At 43.8% G+C, this 21083-nt stretch overlaps 1 protein-coding gene across 4 annotated transcripts in view; it reads right to left on the minus strand.

The window, feature by feature from the left end:
- Window positions 1-17874, minus strand: part of TMEM268 (transmembrane protein 268) — a 94164-nt gene extending 76290 nt beyond the window's left edge. For 2 of the 4 annotated variants that reach the window (XM_073590829.1, XM_073590831.1), the window contains exons 1-3: window positions 12176-12319; window positions 4589-4727; window positions 3764-3861 (exon numbers count right to left, since the gene is read on the minus strand). In XM_073590829.1, coding sequence (XP_073446930.1) covers window positions 3764-3861; window positions 4589-4727 — 237 coding nt within the window. In that variant the 5' untranslated portion in view covers window positions 12176-12319. Of the gene's footprint in view, window positions 1-3763; window positions 3862-4588; window positions 4728-12175; window positions 12326-17732 lie in introns of those variants that run through there. The other 2 variants (XM_073590830.1, XM_073590832.1) reach the window with 2 other exon arrangements.
- Between the last annotated feature and the right edge of the window lie 3209 nt (window positions 17875-21083).

Genomic DNA, 21083 nt, shown 5'->3' on the forward strand with positions numbered 1-21083 from the left:
TATTGGATTGAGATCTGGTGACTGAGGAGGCCATTTGAGTACAGTGAACTCATTGTCATGTTCAAGAAACCAATCTGAGATGATTCGAGCTTTATGACATGGCGCATTATCCTGCTGAAAGTAGCCATCAGATGTTGGGTACATTGTGGTCATAAAGGGATGGACATGGTCAGCAACAATACTCAGGTAGGCTGTGGCGTTGCAACGATGCTCAATTGGTACCAAGGGGCCCAAAGAGTGCCCAGAAAAAATTCCCCACACCATGACACCACCACCACCAGCCTGAACCGTTGATACAAGGCAGGATGGATCCATGCTTTCATGTTGTTTACGCCAAATTCTGACCCTACCATCCGAATGTCGCAGCAGAAATCGAGACTCATCAGACCAGGCAACGTTTTTCCAATCTTCTACTGTCCAATTTCGATGAGCTTGTGCAAATTGTAGCCTCAGTTTCCTGTTCTTAGCTGAGAGGAGTGGTACCCGGTGTGGTCTTCTGCTGCTGTAGCCCATCTGCCTCAAAGTTCGACGCACTGTGTGTTCAGAGATGCTCTTCTGCCTACCTTGGTTGTAACGGGTGGCAATTTGAGTCACTGTTGCCTTTCTATCAGCTCGAACCAGTCTGCCCATTCTCCTCTGACCTCTGGCATCAACAAGGCATTTCCGGCCACAGAACTGCCGCTCACTGGATTTTTTTTCTTTTTCGGACCATTCTCTGTAAACCCTAGAGATGGTTGTGCGTGAAAATCCCAGTAGATCAGCAGTTTCTGAAATACTCAGACCAGCCCTTCTGGCACCAACAATCATGCCACGTTCAAAGGCACTCAAATCACCTTTCTTCCCCATACTGATGCTCGGTTTGAACTGCAGGAGATTGTCTTGACCATGTCTACATGCCTAAATGCACTGAGTTGCCGCCATGTGATTGGCTGATTAGAAATTAAGTCTTAACACACAGTTGGACAGGTGTACCTAATAAAGTGGCCAGTGAGTGTATATGTGTGTGTGAGTGTGAGTGTGTGTGTGTGTGTGTGTGTGTGTCGCCAACCAATCACAAAGAATCTTTCATTTCACCAGAGCTGTTTAAAAGACGCTGAGCTGTGATTGGTTGCTATGAGAAACAGTTTTCTCACTTCACAACACCTCAACAGACACTGAGCGGGTGGGGGAGATCTAATATCCCCAGGAGCATAAGCTCCCAGCCATTGTCTGCCCCCAGAAAGGAGCAGAGAGCACATGACAGAAATGAATCCCCCCTCCATCCCATAGGCACATCTTCCCTCTTAAAGGGATCTCCGGTATGGAAGTGAGGACAAATCCCTCAGTGCTCTGATACTGAACCCACGCCTCTCTTTAAGGGATCATTGGTATGGAAGTCAGGGCAAATCCAGCCAGTGCTTTGGTTTGACCCCAGGCCTCTCTTAAAGGGATCCCCGATATGGAAGTTAGGACTGTTCCAATCAGCTCTGTGGTTCTGACCCCAGGGTCTCTTAAAGGGATCATTAGTATGGAAGTTAGGGCAATTCCACTAAGCGCTCTGGTTCTAACCCCAGACCCCTCTTAAAGGGATCCCCGGTATGGAAGTGAGGGCAAATCCACTCTGCACTTTGGTACTGACCCCCAGGCCTCTCTTAAAGGGATCTCCTGTATGGAAGTTAGGGCAAATCCATCCAGTGCTCTGATTCTGACCCCAGGCCTCTCTTAAAGGGATCATTGGTATGGAAGTCAGGGCAAATCCATCCAGCGCTCTGGTTCTGACCCCAGGCCTCTCTTAAAGGGATCCCCGGTATGGAAGTTAGGACCGTTCGACTCAGCGCTGTGGTTCTGACCCCAGGGTCTCTTAAAGGGATGTATGGACGTTAGGGCAATTCCACTAAGCGCTCTGGTTCTGACGCCAGGCCTCTCTTAAAGGGATCCCCATATGGAAGTTAGGGCAATTCCACTCAGCATTCTGGTTCTGACCCTAGGCTCTCTTAAAGGAATCCTCGGTATGGAAGTCAGGGAATTTGCCTTCAAATGCTCTGGTACTGACCCCAGGTCTCTAATAAAGGGATCCGCGGTATGGAAGTGAGGGCAAATCCACTCTGCGCTTTGGTACCGACCCCAGGCCTCTCTTAAAGGGATCTCCGGTATGGAAGTTGGGGCAAATCACTCAGCGCTCTGATTCTGACCCTAGGCTTCTATTAAAGGGATCATTGGTATGGAAGTCAGGGCAAATCCACTCAGTGCTCTGGTTCTGATGCCAGGCCTCTCTTAAAGGGATTCCCGGTATGGAAGTTAGGACCGTTCCACTCAGCGCTCTGGTTCTGACCCCATATAGTATAATGAAAACCTGCCACTCAACTTAAATGCTTAAATGGAACAGTTTATTTGTAGTACCAAACAAAACGTTTTGGTCAGTCCAGACCTTCATCAGTTACAAATGTCAGTGTGCTGCTGGAGCGCAGTTAAGTCTTATCTGTCTGGCAGGGAAAGTGCAAGCCTGGTCCTCCTGGACGCTGTGTGCACTACAAATAAACTGTTCCATTTAAGCATTTAAGTTGAGTGCCAGGTTTTCATTATACTATATATGGTTTGGGAACCTACCTCGGCACCACCACAGTTGTGCACACGGTGTTTTTTCCTGGTCCTGACCCCAGGCTGACAGGATGATGTGGGATATTAGGGGTAGTAGTCCGGTGGCTATGGCTGACGGGATGATGTGGGATATTAGGGGTAGTAGTCCGGTGGCTATGGCTGACGGGATGATGTGGGATATTAGGGGTAGTAGTCCGGTGGCTCTGGCTGACGGGATGATGTGGGATATTAGGGGTAGTAGTCCGGTGGCTCTGGCTGACGGGACGATGTGGGATATTAGGGGTAGTAGTCCGGTGGCTCTGGCTGACGGGACGATGTGGGATATTAGGGGTAGTAGTCCGGAGGCTCTGGCTGACGGGATGATGTGGGATATTAGGGGTAGTAGTCCGGTAGCTCTGGCTGACGGGATGATGTGGGATATTAGGGGTAGTTGTTCGGTGGCTCTGGCTGACGGGATGATGTGGGATATTAGGGGTAGTAGTCCGGTGGCTCTGGCTGACGGGACGATGTGGGATATTAGGGGTAGTAGTCCGGTGGCTCTGGCTGACGGGACGATGTGGGATATTAGGGGTAGTAGTCCGGAGGCTCTGGCTGACGGGATGATGTGGGATATTAGGGGTAGTAGTCCGGTAGCTCTGGCTGACGGGATGATGTGGGATATTAGTGGTAGTAGTCCGGCGACTGTGACGGGATGACGTGGGATATTAGTGGTAGTTGTTCGGTGGCTCTGGTTGACGGGATGATGTGGGATATTAGGGGTAGTAGTCCGGTGGCTCTGGCTGACGGGATGATGTGGGATATTAGGGGTAGTAGTCCGGTAGCTCTGGCTGACGGGATGATGTGGGATATTATAGTGAATGTGGCTATGGGGAGTGGGCGGGGCTCTACACTCAGCTTTATATATATATATATATATATATATATATATATATATATATATATATATATATATATATAGATATATAATCATTATAATTTGTTATAACTAACTATAGTTAGTTACTATGCACAGGCACCGCTGGGCTCTTCAGCAAGTAGAATATAAAGATAAAACATAGTATGTTGCCATGATGTCTGCAGTGCTGACACGTGGAGCAAACTGCACAGCGACAACAAGACCTAGACCGGGACTAGTGAGCATGTAACTACTGCACATCATGTAATAAATGCTCCTTTTCCGCAGTACCTGGACCCCACAATCCTGCAGCCTCCGGAGACATTGTTCAGCTTGCTCAGCTCGGGACGTATAGGGCAGAACGGTCAATAATCTGCCATTGTAAAGACCTGCAAATAAATTGATTGTTAACAGTTGAGTAGCACAAAAAAAATTCCCTAATTCAGCAATTCTAGAAATAGGTTGGTAAGACATAACATATCATCTGTTACACTGATTGTAATGGAAAGCACTGCAAGTAAAGGTTAATCGATCGCTGCATTTATTAAAGGGGTTATCTGGCCACGCTCAATTCCACATCACCTGACAAAATACATGTACTATGGGTTGGTATCATTCACGGGTACCACTTGCCTCTGATGTGAAAGCGATTGGTGCCAGATAACCCCTTTAGCAAGAAGCCTGGTAAGTGACACATCGCTGGAATCAGGGTCTCTGCCCCTACATTATGCAGTGGTGAGATATTACCATAAAGTCCATATTATTACATTTGCTCCAATGTAAACATCAAAACCACATGGTTTGCTGCAATTGTGAAAGGCAACTGAACAAACACTCTTCCTTCATCTTCTTCACGTCTAGACAACTTGGTTACTTGGCCATTAAAGGAGCAAGGATTATCTAGAAAATGGCCAATATGTGTGTAAATAATGGTTTAGTAAGGTCTCCAGCCAACCAAGGAGTTTAATTCTCTGCGACTAGTGGCATCCATGACTGACAAAAGCGGGAATTTATGTTGTGGGAAGTATTGATTTTCTTGCTCTCCGGCAGTTAGTTATGTTATGAAGAATGACAGCGGGCCCCATTCTGTCGTCGTATACACATCACATCTCTCACCTGAATGCAAAGTGACCACCGGCTCCAGGTCGTCAATTCTAGGACCTTCGCCCCCGTCAGTTCCAGTCATTGTACCATTAGTTGCTGGTCTCAGTAGAGCTAAAATGCTTTCAGGGTCATTCCTGCTTGGAAAGGTCATCTGTCAGGGCATGGAGGTTATACGTTAGCATTTCCAGAAGATAAATTTACGGTATGTTGCAGTCATTCACAAGTCAACCAACATACAGATTTTTTTTGTTTGTTGGCTTCATCACGCCATGGTTCATTGAATGGTGTTTGATGGCGCTATTCCCTCCAGATGCATTTTTTGTAGGGGAGACTTTTGCCTACTTCTCCTTCATACAAGGGCAAGGTGTGCCTCCTTCTTTTATCTTCCTGCACACAGCTACCATGTGCACAAGGCCCAGAAGTGCTATACTTATGGCTACCCTTCCACCAGGCTATCACCTAATTCTAGATCCCCCTTGACCAAGCTGCTATGATAGATTGATGTAGCCTCACACCAAGTGTGGGGACTCTCCCTTGGTGAATTGTCCCCAAGATATTCTTGGCTATTACGATGATAACGACGAGCCACCACACAAATCCAAGATCTATGAACTACCACCCAGCATATTTTACCCTTTTCAATACCAGCCATCACATCTACATCTTCTTCTGCACGGAGACATTACTCATTGATAACTCAGGATCAATTTTACAATTAGGACAAATCTCTTTTTTGGGGGGGATAAAGACCAACCAACCTCTCATCAAAGATCGATGGTGGACATTAGGGGTGAACGTCATCGCATTATTAATAAAAGAATCCATCTTGCTTCAGAGATATTCCAGCTCCACATCAAGAGGTGAACGAAGCCTGAGATGTGAAGTCCACCGATATCTGGCGATCGTGTGCACCTCCCAACAGGTATCAATAGACGTTCCCTCACCGGCCCCGCTCACTAGTGTAGACATTCGGTTAAATATTTGCCACATCCTCCTTTACTATCTGTCCTGTACGGCCCATAACCTCTTCTCTAAATTTTTAGACTGATTTCACATTTGTTTTCTGAATTCTGTTCTATTCCACCATAGGGCACCATGTAGTACAATGGATTCCTTTAGCTCACAGGGAAAGTGACACAATCTTATTTTCTTCATTTTGAACTTTAGGTTAAAAAAGCTTATTAAGAAGTGTATAAAATTAAATCGTGCAATTTTTTTTAACTGACCTGCTGGGGGCTGTCATTTTATTTGCTGGTGTGTAAGTGTCAGAGCACGACACTTACACTGGAGTCATACATAGCGATTTACCAGCGATCCCGACAATGATATCAACGTGTCAGGATCGCTGGTAAGTCGCTATGTGATCGCTGGTGAGTTGTCAAACAGACAGCTTCACCAGCGATCAGCACAGCGATGCTGAGCGCCCAGCATCGCTGTGTTCGTTAGCGCTGATGCCATATTCATGTCAAAAATAGAATTAAAATAAAAAATATTGTTATTCTCACCTTCCGACGTCCCGCGCAGCCATCCTGCCTCTCTCCACGCTCCCGGTCCCAGTGATCCTTTGCGAGAATTACCGCGATGATGTCACGTTCTCGCAGGATCGAAGTGTCTCGTGGTCATTCTTGCAAAGGATTACTGGGACCGGAGCGTGGAGAGAGGCGGGATGGCTGCGCGGGACGTCGAAAGGTGAGAATAACAATATTTTTTATTTTTTTTATTATTTTACAGCTGATCGCTGGTCTCCCGCCTGTCACACACAGCGATGCGTGCTGGCCAGCGGGAGATTAGCGACGAAAAAAATGTCCAGAGGTTTCTTGCAGCGATCAGCGATACCGGCAGGGGGCCGGTCGCTGATCGCTGTCACACACAGCGATCTCGCTGGTGAGATCGCTGTTACGTCACAAAAGTTGTGACTCAGCAGCGATTTCTCTAGCGAGATTGCTATGTGTGATGGGGCCTTTACACACAGTGATGTGGCAACTCCATGCCACAGGAGAATGCCATAGGCGTCCTTCCCTATCTCCTATAGTGCACCATATCAGGTGTGATCTGGCATGCTCCCTGGAGTGCCCAGTTCACAGCTGTAGGTCGAACCCATAGCCAATTTATCATAGCCTAGCGCTTTGTGCTGGACTACCATTTCCCTCTGTTATTGGTTATTACTGTGATCTGAGTGAAGCAGTCACATCATTGCGGCACTCAGATCATATTAATAATCGGTGAGTGCTCACCAGGTCCCAAACACCAGCTCTACAGTGGTGATTTTATACAGTGATGTGTACTCACCACTGAAGGAAGTCACTGCCACAGCCCTGGTGCTTGGATCAGATGATCGCTCACCAGTTATTAATGTGATCAGAATGCTGCAATGACATAACGGCTTCACTCAGATCACTGCAATTTCCACTGAGCCGTATACTGAATTCTATCATGTTTGACACATTCCAATGAGTCGTGTGTCTAATCTGATCATGTGGGATACAATCCGCTCAGCCATGTATCTATCTCAATTATGTGAGACACAGTCCCCTGAGTTGTGTATTTAATGCTATCATGTGTGTCCATCGACTTCCTGTCATAGTAGTAGTTATTTTAATGGCAAAATAAAAAAATGAAAAAAAAAATTGTGCAGGTGCGGACCTATTTTTTTCTATTAAATGTTCACAAGTCCTATAAAAAAAGATTTATGCTTCAAAATATATCAAGATGAACAGAAGTTTTTAGCGGCACTTTGATTATCTGCAGGAGATTTTTTGATGTGTTCCTAATAAAAATGTAAAAAATAGAACTTACTAACATAGTTGTATTAATAAAGCTGTCCAAATCGTCAGAATATTACTGCTGGTCCACTTCCGGCAGCTGCATTTCTGGCTTGTGTTCGACTAGTCTGTCCATGTTCAGTAAAGATGCTGGTTAACTGCTCATTTTATTAGCTAAGCCAGCCCCATTCTCTGTCTATAAATCAACTGTGACAAAGAAGGGTGCTGGCCTAGCTACTGAAATGAGCAGTCAGCCAGCCCCCTGCACCGATGATGTGCCCCTCTGCTGAGCATAGACCAAAAGTGGATCTGTCAGAACCACACACAAATATTGGAAGATGAGGATACCGTTAGTGATAGAAGTTTCTATTAGTAAGTTGTTTTATTTTTTAGCTAAATTGTGCACCATTACCCTACTGTACAATAGCTCAGCTAAATATTTCACTAAGCTGCCTACATGACAAATTATAAGATGTTCGGAGAAATTCTGAAACAATAGAATTCAATGCAGCAAAGTCTTCCAGCAGATAGCGAAATGTCATTAAGGTTATGTTCACACACAGGCTTTTTTTAGGGAGTGTTTTACACACATGGTCAAAATTGTTGGTACCCCTCATTTAATTACAGAAAAACCCACAATGGTCACAGAAATAACTTGAATCTGAGGAAAATTGCTGACAAATCAAAGAGACGGATAATACGAATGGTAACAAAAGAGCCCAGAAAAACTTCTAAACATATTAAAGGTGAACTTCAAACCCAAGGAACATCAGTGTCAGATCGCACCATCCGTTGTTGTATGAACCAAAGTGGACTTCATGAGAGACGACCAAGGAGGACACCATTTTTGAAGAAAATCAATCATAAAAAAGCCAGACTAGAGTTTGCCAAACTACATGTTGACAAGCCACAAAGCTTCTGAGAAAATGTCCTATGGACAGATGAGACAAAAATGGAACTTTTTGGCAAGGCACATCAGCTCTATATTCACAGACAGAAAAATGAAGCATATCAAGAAACGAATACTGTCCCTACTGTGAAACATGGAGGAGGCTCTGTTATATTCTGAGGCTGCTTTGCTGCATCTGGCACAGGGTACAATGAAATCTCAAGACTATCAAGGGATTCTAGAGAAATGTGCTGCCCAGTGTCAGAAAACTTGGTCTCAGCTGCAGGTCATGGGTCTTGCAACAGGATAATGACTCAAAACACAGCTAAAAACACCCAAGAATGGCTAAGTGGAAAACATTGGACTATTCTGAAGTGGCCTTCTATGAGCCGTGCCCTAAATCCAATTGGGCATCTTTGGAAAGAGCTGAAACTTGCCGTCTGGAAAAGGCAACCTTCAAACATGAGACAACTGGAGCAGTTTGCTCTTGAGGAGTGGGCCAAAATACCTGTTGAGAGGTGCAGAAGTCTCATTGATAGTTACAGGAATTGTATGTGTGGCACCCCTGAGGCTCGGTCGCCACAGAGGTACTGCACCTCCTCCTGAGGTGTGGTGGCCCACCATCCAGGTAAGTTGGAGGCTCCTGACCACGCTCCAATACTCGCACCCCACACAACACAGTAGTTCAGCAAAGCCACATTGCGGCTCCCTGCTTGGAGTGTAGCAGAGCACCTTTGGTGGCTCCCTGCTTGGAACATGAAACGTGCTGGGAGGCGGGTGGAGTTGAGAATACATAAAAGAGCGGGAAGGTTTAGGATTACGGGTCAGTCAGTTAGTTGGTCAGTCTGTGAGAGGAAGCCACTCAGAGAGGAGTGAGGAAAGAAGATCCCTGAGAGAGGGGGATGGAGGAAGGAGGTGCTGCAGCAGACCTCAGTGACCTGGGTCTGCTGGCACGGGAAAGGAAAGAAGGAGTAAGACATTGAACTGAAACCTGATCTTCCATAAGAAGGAAAGACTAGTACGGAACGTAGGAGTAAACGGGAACAGAGGACGTGGGTTAGAGGAAGAACCCTGCATAGAAGTTCTAAGCGCAAGGCCGGGGCCTGGTCCCCGAGGTTGTATGGACGCTAATGGTTCTGCAGCAGACACCGGTGGAGTAGTGGGCTGTAAATGCACTACTCCCATCTAAGACTTGGGGGCACAACAGCAACATTGATAGTGAGCCGGGATTCAAGAGTAAGGAGTCCCCGAAGCAGGCTACAGCTGTCTGCCGTACAAGTAGAGTTCTTGGCAACATCTATCAGGAGGCACTCCAGTGTAACTCAGTACTGGGAGTACTTCACACTTAAAGGCGCTATAAGAGGAGACGTTCAGAAAAGCACATGTTGAACTTGGCGGAGTGCTGGAAGGGAGCATTCCATCTGGCCTGGAGGTTGATCGAGTCTCAGACCTGGAGGACACAGTGCGGAGGCAGGCACCTGTGTGTACTACAGACTGTGAGTAAAGCTTTGGAACTACAAAGCCTGGTGTCCTCCATTGATTCTTGTGCCAACACACCCAGCACCGCTACATCCGAGTACCAGCTACTACACTGCCTGCACCTCTCAGCTACCCCTACATCTACACTGCCCTGGGACTACAGCTCCGCCTGTGGGGAGCTTTCACCATCTTGGCTGCAACACACCACCAGCCCCAGAGGATCTGCATGCAGCGTCAGCTTAACATCTCCCTTGCCGAACACCACAGGTGGCGTCACGAACTATTCATCAATTGCATTTCATTGTTCTTTCACCCCCCTTTTGTAATGGAGCCCCAGGGCCATGGACCGGGTCACAGCTTCCGTGACAACTCCCATTGAGATCAACGGGCCCGGTACCGAGTACCCCACTGCCCTGGGAGGTCGCCCCATATGATTGCAGTGATTGCCTCAAAAGGTCGTGCAACAAAATATTAAGTTAAGGGTACCATGATTTCTGTCCAGGAATATTTCATGAGTTTTTTGTTTTGTATTTTTTTTTTAATTCTGTGGAAGCATGGTTGAAAAGCAATGTCTGACTTTCATTTGTTCATTTTCATAGATCATAGATTTTTTTAAATTATTACTACTTTAGTCAGATTCAAGTTATTTCTTTCACCATTGTGGGTTTTTCTGTCATTAAATGAGGGGTACCAACAATTTTGGCCACGTGTATATATATAAAAATATTATATATACATACATACATACATTATGATACATACATACATGCACACCAGTGTGTGTTTTTGTGTGTGTATATATATATATATACATAATTAAATAGAGATAATATATGTGCATATTTATTCATTTTTTTCATTAACACACACATTAATTATATATACCTTAAATAAATATAAATATACACAGATATATCTATATTTAATATATGTTTTAATTAAAAATATATATACACACATACACACTGTATGTGTATGTATAAAACAAAGTAAAACATTGTTAATAACACTCACGTTTAACAAAACTCAATATATATATTGCACACACATACATATTCATACTATATATATATATATATATATATACACACACATACATTATATATATATATATATATATATATATACTGCTTAAAAAAATTAAGGGAACACTAAAATACCACATCTATATATACTTCCCCTCTGTACCAGTCTGTCATTGTAAGTTTGTTTACTGTAATAATAATAAATTTTATTTCTATAGCGCCGACATATTCCGCAGCACTTTACATTTCAGAGGGGATTTGTACAGACCATAGACATTACAGCATAACAATAATCACATAGATTATAACAAATACCAAGAGGAATGAAGGCCCTGCTCGCAAGCTTACAGTCTATGAGGAAAGAGGTAGACACGAAAGGTGGGTGGTAACAATTGCCCTGATTGTTTGGACCAGCCATAATGTTAAGTGTGTAACAGTACAGACACAGAGGGCTAATGGATGCATAAAGCATGTAGGAACATGATGCGGGGAACCTGGTTATGGTAAAACTTTTGGCTGTGCCACCCAGGAATAGATTAGGTTAATGTGGTGAGGCGGTGGGCCAGTCTGAATAAATGCGTTTTCAGGGCACGCTTAAAATTGTGGGGATTGGGGACTAATCGTATTGACCTGGGAAGTGCATTCCAAAGAATTGGCGCAGCACGTGTATAGTCTTGGAGACGGGAGTGGGAGGTTCTGATTATTGAGGATGCTAACCTCAGGTCATCAGCAGAATGGAGGGCGCGGGTAGGATGGTATACTGAAACAAGGGAGATGTAGGGTGGTGCTGAGCCATGAAGACCTTTGTGGGTGAGGGTAATAAGTTTGTACTGGATTCTGGAGTGGATGGGTAGCCAGTGTAATGACTGGCACAAGGTAGAGGCATCGGTGTAACGATTGGTGAGGAATATGATTCTGGCAGCAGCATTCAAGACAGATTGGAGGGGGGAGAGTTTGGTAAGAGGGAGATCGATTAGAAGAGAGTTACAATAGTCGAGACGAGAATGAATAAGAGAAACAGTAAAAGTTTTTGCAGAGTCAAAAGTAAGAAAAGTAAGTACTGTAAGTGATATCTGTAACTTTGTATGTAACCCCTTCTTATGTACAGCACCATGGAATCAATGGTGCTATATAAATGATAATAATAATAATATACACATATACATACATATAATATATACATACACATCCACTCTGAGGTTCCTAAAAAACAAAGTTGCAAAAGTCTGTACACTCCTGTAAGCAAAGTCAAGCACAAGTTGTAAAATAGAGAGCAACTATGGAGAAAGACAGGGTTAAATGTAAAGTGCCATTTATGGAGCCTCTACATCAGTGGCCTGCATACTGGGAGTCGTAGTTTCACAAATCAGCTGGAGAGCTAGAGAGTAAGGAAAAACGTTTATCTAGCAAGTTTGCTTAGCGTTTGGGTGCCAGCTGCACTTACATCTCGCCTTCCGCGCCTTCAGCCAACCTGTAATTAGGGGAAGACTGAGCAGCCTGACCCATTTGTGCATGCATTGTGCAAGTGAGCGGTCACAAGACAGGAAGTGCACTTGTCCTGCCTTTCTGTATGTACAGTCGGTGGAAAGCCTCATTTGTACAGGAGCCTTCCTGCTTTTACTTTCTATTGCTGTCATGCAGGTCTCCTCCTCTTCTGTCACCCTGCGCCCTCCCCTCCGCTGCCTCCAGATACCCAGCCAACACAGACACAGAGAAGTGGGATATAACTTGGCAACTACCCAGTCAGCAAAGGAGTCTGGGGGAGACAACAGGAGAGAATCAGAAGTGCTGAACCGTGGGAAATTCTGCAGGCGGCTCATTATGGTCCATGCTGGGAATTCAGCGCCAGCTGTCCTGACTAGATAAAAAATTAAAATAGTTCTGACACTTTCAAAATAAACTACGCCGTAAATAGTCACACCGCCGGCTCGCAGATTTCTGCACTGCAAAATATATTTTGCAATTATGCAAATTTAGACATACAGCTCTGGCAAAAATTAAGAGACCACTTCCAAATGTTCAGTTTGTCTGATTTTTCTCTTTTATAGGTATAGTTTTGAGTAAAGTGTAAATTGCTCTTTTATTCTATAAACTACTGACAACATGTCTCTGAATTTCCAAGCACTACTGGGGGGTTAATGGCAGCATTATGACGTGGTGTAACGCAATCCGTTAAACAGACTGCCTTATCGCAGTGTGACCCCAGCCTTAAGCCGTCACGGTGTTGCACGAGGCTTAGTAAGTACAAGAACCTCCTAGGATGCCGAACATAGAAGTGAACTCTGCCCTGTTCCAGCTGCCATGGAGGACCAAACTGTATGCTGGACCAGGGCAGCGCAGATCTTTTTTGGCTCAACTTGCCATCCAGTCTGGTCCTCTCCTCTGTGCCTTTATGGCAGTTCTTTCTACCTGTAACTGGTGAGTGACATCACCAGCTGTGCCTGCTCCTTTCACTTACACTTTGATGATGTCCATAAGTATGTTGAAGGGAGCATCCCACCATGTCAACACGTCAGAGAACTTGTATGCTGAAAGGGGATGTCCACCTTTGGAGACAATTTTTTTTCCCCTTTCTTAAATATATGTATTTAGGTCTAAAAACCTTTTTTTGCAATTGGGTTTCATGAAAAAGTTAGCACAATTTGACTTTTACAGCTTTACAGGCCTTTTGTTTACCAGGACATTCAACTCTGATGTGGTCTGTGGTCATAAATTTTCCCGTATGAAATATAACGATGTACCTTTTCATATGGAAACAAACTTAAAGGTCTTGTTCCACAAACAAAGTACATTTTAATTGATAGATCTTAGAATAAAATAAGTTCCACAATTGGATGTGTTAAACAAATATATTATTTTCTTGAAGTAATCTTATAAATATGCCGCTGCTGTGTACTGTGTAATGGCTGTGTCTGACCGTGCACGGACATGGCCTGATCATATCACAGCTCCTGGGCAAGGGGGGAAGCAAAATAGTATACAGACATTACAGCATGGGATCGAAGCTAATTCTTTCTGTGATGTAAAACAAGTTTTTTCCTTACAGAACCAAAAGCAGCAATATCATGCTGTAGTGTCTGTATACTCTCTTTTGTATTGTCCCTGCACGGTCAGACACGGCCATTACACAGTACATAGCAGCGGCACATTTATAAGATTACTAGCTGAAGAGCCCGACGCTGCCCGGGCATAGTAACTAACTGTGGTTAGTTATAGCAAATTATAATTATCCTCCATCCCATAGTCCCGAGCCCATATACCCATCACACATCCTCCATCCCATAGGCCCGTGCCCAAATACCCATCATACATATCCTCCATCCCATAGTCGAGTGCCCAAATACCCATCACATATCCTCCATCCCATAGTCCAGTGCCCATATACCCATCATACATATTCTCCATCCCATAGTCCCATGCCCATATACCCATCATACATATTCTTCATCCCATAGTCCCGTGCCCATATACCCGTCATACATATCCTCCATCCCACAGTCCAGTGCCCATATACCCATCACACATCCTTCATCCCATAGTCAACCATTATGACATCATAATGAGCAGCGGGGCTTGATGACATCAGCGTCACCATGGCAACCATTGTGACATCATAATGAGGGACGGGGCTTGATACGCACACACTGTTTCCCCATTATGTAGATAGGGGCATTATGACATTATAATGAGGGGCGGGGCTTGACACGCACACACTTTTTCCCCATTATGTAGATAAGGGCAAAATTGTTTGGTGAATTGGAACACGCGGGGTTAAAATTTCGCCTCACAACATAGCTTAGGACGCTCTCGGGGTTCAGACATGTGACTGTGCCAAATTTTGTGGCTGTAGCTGCGACGGTGCGGATGCCAATCCCGGACATACACACACATACACACATACATACATACACACATACACACACATACACACACATACATACATACATACATACACACTTTGAGCTTTATATATTAGATCTCAGCACAGGAACACTTTTTAACTCATCCAACTGGGGAAATTATTATTGTTCCAAGATCTGTTGATTAAAGTGAACTTTGGTCATGCAATGCCCCTAAGTTTTTCTTTAACATTGAATCTACTGGTCTACTCTGATGCGCACTGGTCAAGCCAGATACCTGGCATCTATTCTTGGATGCTAGTTGACTCAAATAAGCAACAGTTCTTTGTCGCTGCAAAATGTCTAGTTGTTTTGTACATCCCAATAGGTCACTGCAGGCAAGAGATTGTGAGGGCCCCAATGATCAGACATTTAGCACCTATCCTGAGAATAGCTGGTAAATGTGTTTATTTGTACACTCTATTTTTGTGACATGCGATGCACAATATTTAAAAGGGTTGTCCACTACTAGGATTTCCCCCTCTTGATCTAAATGTTTGACCCCAATAAAATAAAAAAAAAGCTTATAGTCACCTCCCAAGCCGGCACCATTCAAAGGGGCTCTCGTACGATTTTGCTAAGGCTCAGACCCCAAGAGGAAATGAGAGACTATCCGCAGCCCTGACTTCCTCTTGATGTTCAACTTCTCAGAAGATGGGGCCAGTGACACCAGTACTGATTGGGCGCTGGACGCATGTGTCATATCAACCGCACAAAAGCCCTGGGAACGCGAGTGCCGACATCACTGGAATAGCGCCGGAACGGGAGCAGAGTACAAGCTTTATTATTTTATTGGAGCCAAACAGGGGTATGAGAAGAGGTTGTCCAAGTAGTGGACAACTTCCTTAACATTCTCTTATTTTCTCCTTAGCAATATCATCCAAGTTACCTCTTAGTAATTAGTTTTATTATAGTTTTAAAAGGATTATGGATCATCTCTTTCTTCAGCCCCCATCTGACTTCTTCAGCATGTTGGGTAAGACAGCTGTGATGGCAACTGTCCAAAGCTGGCGTGTATTGTGAACTAAAAATATATATTCACAAAACCTTGAGAAATGTCAAAATGTGGCACAGTAGTACCCCTGAACGACCAGTCAGATCATAGAGAGGCACAGCACAACCTCCTAGGGTGGAATTACCATTACTGAAAATTATGAAAATATATCCAAAGGAAAGGGGCAACTAGCAGACTGGTCTCAGTGCAATGAGACTGCCAGATAACATGCAGCACTCTGCTTTTTCTGCCAGTGCCTGTCATACACCATGGGTGTTTGGGCCTGAGCAAAATTATATGGAGATAACTCTTCTCTGCCAGAGATTTCAATCGCCAATGTGTAGAACTTTGATATGTTACAGCCCAATTCATTGGTGGAGAGTAGAAGGCACATGAGCCAATAGTCAGTGTAGGTGGTATGACCCAGAAGATGAAAAAGCCTCAATCATTGGCGCACAGCGGTGATGACATAATGGGGGCAGGTACATCACGAGTGCCACAACTGATGTGATAGTGAGTCTCGAATCCCCATTGGCACATAGCATGACCATGTGATATTTCGGTTTTTCTTTTTTAATACATTTACAAAAATTTCTACATTTCTGTTTTTTTCAGTCAAGATGGAGCTCAGAGTGTACATTAATGAGAAAAAAATGAACTTTTTTGAATTTACCAAATGGCTGCAGTGAAACAAAGAGTGAAAAATGCAAAGGGGTCTGAATACTTTCCGTATCCACTGTAACTAGTTCTACCATAAAAGTCACAACCATATATCCTCCTGCTGAAAGTAGGTCAAGGCGACATATATCTATACACATATGGATTGGACATAAAGGATGGAATGATACTTTCTAGGAATTTGGAATATTTTGCTTTTAATATGCATTCTCTGCTATAAATACACCCGCTAACCAAAATCACCAGTAACATACATAAGCGGATAGTATTCGGTGTATCATGACATTAGAAACGCCATTTGTTCTGGTCACGCATACATAAAAGAGTCCTCGTCGTGTGGATTAATAACCAGATTATAACAAAGCCCCCTCTTTGTAAGGCTTAACCTGTCATTTCCACCGCATGTCATATTATCAGAACATAGTTCGAAAAATGAGGCAACTTACAGAATAATACAGAGTAGACCATGGACGAACAGAAGACGACTAGGAATGGCCATATGTTCCTTATGCCGATATTGATTTTCAATCCTTTTCTAGTCCCGATTCTTTGAAGGGAAAGGAATGCAGTTTCTCATATGGATTGATGCAAGCAAGGTTGCCCAACTTAAATACAGAGACTATTCGACGTAGAGACCCCTTTTACCTTGGGGTCTGTTCACACTATGTCATATACTGTGAGCCATCCATAGGCTCCTTATGTGCAGACATGGCTTAAAAGGGGGCTCACTTCCGCATCAGGAGGTGAGAAGGGTTGGCGACGTCACATCTACAGAAATCTACCGAGTTGGGTGTGCGAGCGACCCATATCGTGCGTCTGTCCTATTCTAATGAGCAGGTAAGTAGGGGTGAGGAGTAGTACCAATGCAGACACCTCTTAATAACTTTGGAGTATCTTACTCCAGTGGATCGTACATCACAACTGGACTGCAAACCGTCAGTCTTGATAAACCAGGGGCATAGGCTGGACACTGGGAAGGTGAAGGTCCACTCCATTACTCTCTGCCAAATCAAAGCCAAGTTTCCAATTTTTGGGCCTCACATTACTAACATTTGTCGCTGCGGTAGCTTCTAAATTTTACTTATATGGCGCCATTAATTCCACAGTACTTTGCAAGAATCAGCATCGCTGTCCCCATTGGGGCTCACAACCTAAATTTTCTATCAATTTGGAGATATTGTCTTTAACCACTGAGCCAACGTGCTGCCCATTATTTGGATAAACCCTTTATAATGGTTAAGTTGGTAGTGCATTGTGTAAAAAGGAATCTCTGCCAACTTTTAGATTCTCAACCAGTGAAGGCAGGTTGGCAATGAGGATTTGGCAAGAGCCTGGAGACTGGCAGAGCTTCCACCTGTAAGTAGGCGCAGGCCCTTGTACCATAGGCACGGTCTAATGTAGTCTAATATTCACTTTAATAATGCCCCTACCTGAACGTCGTCTGCGCCCGCTCTATCCTTGGCTCTTCTAGATGGGTGCCATCCTCTGTGTGCCTTTTGCTGACTTTCCGTAAACTTCAGGCTTACTCTGTGCCGTCTTCCTGACTAATCTGCTCATAAAGATTCCTTCTGTTCTCACACCGCACTGTGTCTCCTCCTTCCTGTCTGACTGTTCAGTGTTAATTGAGTCAGAGTTACTTGGTAAAATGTAGAAAAAAAAAACAAGGATTATTATGCCCCAAGGTCAGCGACAAGTTTTGGAAGGGAGGTTAAGTTTGTTTTCATCTTTGTAGACCCTTGGAAAATCACTCTTTACATGAAATACATATAGGAAGGATTCATTTCATCAAAATCCTGCCAGTGGAGAAATATTCAACATATCCAAGGGTCGGAGTATTTCTTCCAGTGTACAGTGCATTACATTACTAAGCGATTGCCAGGACGTGCGGTTACTAAACTCCTAGGATTTATCAATTCTGCGGCCCAACAACATTTTACTGCGGCAGCTTTATATTTTTGTGGGATTATTTGGCAGATTCCACTTCCCTGATGTCCACTCTAAAAGCTATCCAACACGTATCTAGTAACTGTATGATGCCGGACTCTAATCTCTGGGGGTTACTGGGTATACTTGGCACCTTTACAATGCAAACCAATAATCTCTGGTGGCGGCATAATGCAAACACCACACTTGTTTTGCCCGTAGTAAGAAAACCGCAAGTTTAAGGCTACAATGCAATTCCTAAATACTTGGTGGCGAAATAAAGCAAAACTACAACTGGGGAAAAAGAATAGCCAAAATCTCTGCTGCTTCTGTAAAAAGGGTCCTAATCCCCCACATTGCTTTAGTTCTTGTGAAGCTCCAAAAAAGCAACGTTCACCAATCAAAATTAGTGTGAAAAGTGAGGGTGTAATTATTCAATTAAAACAAATAAACTTTATTGATTATGTTTAAAAGAAAGGCCCTATATAGGCAACAAAACAGTCAAAACATACAGTGCCTTGCAAAAGTATTCGGCCCCCTGCAACTTTTCAACCTTTTCCCACATATCATGCTTCAAACATAAAGATACCAAATGTACATTTTTGGTGAAGAATCAACAACAAGTGGGACACAATTGTGAAGCTGAACAAAATTTCTTGGTTATTTTAAATTTTTGTGGAAATTCAAAAACTGAAAAGTGGGGCGTGCAATATTATTCGGCCACTTTATCATAATACTTTGTTGGGCCACCTTTTGTTGCGATTACAGCTGCAAGTCGCTTGGGGTATGTCTCTATCAGCTTTGTACATCGAGAGACTGAAATTCTTGCCAATTCTTCCTTGGCAAACAGCTCGAGCTCAGTGAGGTTGAATGAAGATCGTTTGTGAACAGCAGTTTTCAGCTCTTTCCACAGATTCTCGATTGGATTCAGGTCTGGACTTTGACTTGGTCATTCTAACACCTAGATACATTTATTTGTGAACCATTCCATTGTAGATTTTGCTTTATGTTTGGGATCATTGTCTTGTTGGAAGACAAATCTCCGTCAAAGTCTCAGGTCTTTTGCAGACTCCAACAGATTTTCTTCAAGAATGGTCCTGTATTTGGATCCATCCATCTTCCCATCAATTTTAACCATCTTCCCTGTCCCTGCTGAAGAAAAGCAGCCCCAAACCATGATGCTGCCACCACCATGTTTGACAGTGGGGATGGTGTGTTCAGGGTGATGAGCTGTGTTGCCTTTACGCCAAACATATCGTTTGGCATTGTTGCCAAAAAGTTCGATTTTGGTTTCATCTGACCAGAGCACCTTCTTCCACATGTTTGGTGTGTTTCCCAGGTGGCTTGTTGCAAACTTTAAACGACACTTTTTATGGATATCTTTGAGAAATGGCTTTCTTGCCACTCTTCCATAAGGGCCAGATTTGTGCAGTGTACGACTGATTGTTGTCCTATGGACAGACTGTCCCACCTCAGCTGTAGATCTCTGCAGTTCATCCAGAGTGATCATGGGCATTTTGGCTGCATCTCTGATCAGTCTTCTCCTTGTTTGAGATGAAAGTTTAGAGGGACAGCCGGGTCGTGGTAGATTTGCAGTGGTATGATACTCCTTCCATTTCAATATGATCGCTTGCACAGTGCTCCTTGGGATGTTTAAAGTTTTGGAAATCATTTTGTATCCAAATCCGGCTTTAAACATCTCCACAACAGTATCACGGACCTGCCTGTTGTGTTCCTTGGTCTTCATGATGCTCTCCGTGCATGAAACAGAACCCTGAGACTATCACAGTGCAGGTGCATTTATACGGAGACTTGATTACACAGAGGTGGATTATATTTATCATCATCAGTCATTTAGGACAACATTGGATCATTCAGAGATCCACAATGAACTTCTGGAGTGAGTTTGCTACACTGAAAGTAAAGGGGGCCGAATAATATCGCACGCCCCACTTTTCAGTTTTTGAATTTCCACAAATATTTAAAATAACCAATAAATTTTGTGTAACTACACAATTGTGTCCCACTTGTTGTTGATTTTTCACCAAAAATTTACATTTGGTATCTTTATGCTTGAAGCATGATATGCGGGAAAAGGTTGAAAAGTTCCAGGGGGCCGAATACTTTCGCAAGGCACTGTACACAAAGGGGAATTCACATAGTCAGTACTCAAATCATGAGAGTAATCAAATATCCAACATTTCAATGGTATCAGATTCAAATAAATAGGAAAGATCTCACCTCCCTTTCCTTTGTTTTCGTCACTTCAAGGGACCATGGTTAACGATTATCCAAGGGGGAGGCATTTATTTCATCCACACAATACCCCAAATGGGAAATATCATATAGGACCCTTATTCCCATTACCCCAAGGGTTTTTTAACTTTCCAACGCGTTTCGTTTATCAGACTCATCAGGGAAAGGTAGATAGAATACAATAGAAAAGATCTACTGTTATTAGAGACCCATTACAAATGTGGGGGATGGAACAGCTTATCGTGCTGCCAGAAATGCCCAGGTTAAATAAGCCACTGAATAACCCTTGTGTCACAAGTGTACAGACGTAATTTCCTGTGCGCATTCATGTGGAACGCATGGTGAGCCGCATGTGTCATTTCTGGTATCGGCGAGTGTATATGATCACGTGGCTTCTGTTTGGAACGCAGCGCTGGCAATTATTTGGTCAGCAGTATAGCTGAGTGTTGACTATGTGAGTTTTCATGAAGAACCTGAAGGATTAATAAACTTCTGGAATGTGGTTTTGCACACCTTGAGGGGTGCAGTTTTTAGGATGGTGTCACTTTTGGGTATTTTCTGTTATATTGACCCCCCAAGCTCACTTCAAATGTGATGTGGTC

The sequence above is a fragment of the Dendrobates tinctorius genome, unplaced genomic scaffold, assembly GCF_039654945.1.
Source record: "Dendrobates tinctorius isolate UK_male_01 unplaced genomic scaffold, ASM3965494v1 ptg000120l, whole genome shotgun sequence".
In the NCBI taxonomy this organism is placed as follows: domain Eukaryota; kingdom Metazoa; phylum Chordata; class Amphibia; order Anura; family Dendrobatidae; genus Dendrobates; species Dendrobates tinctorius.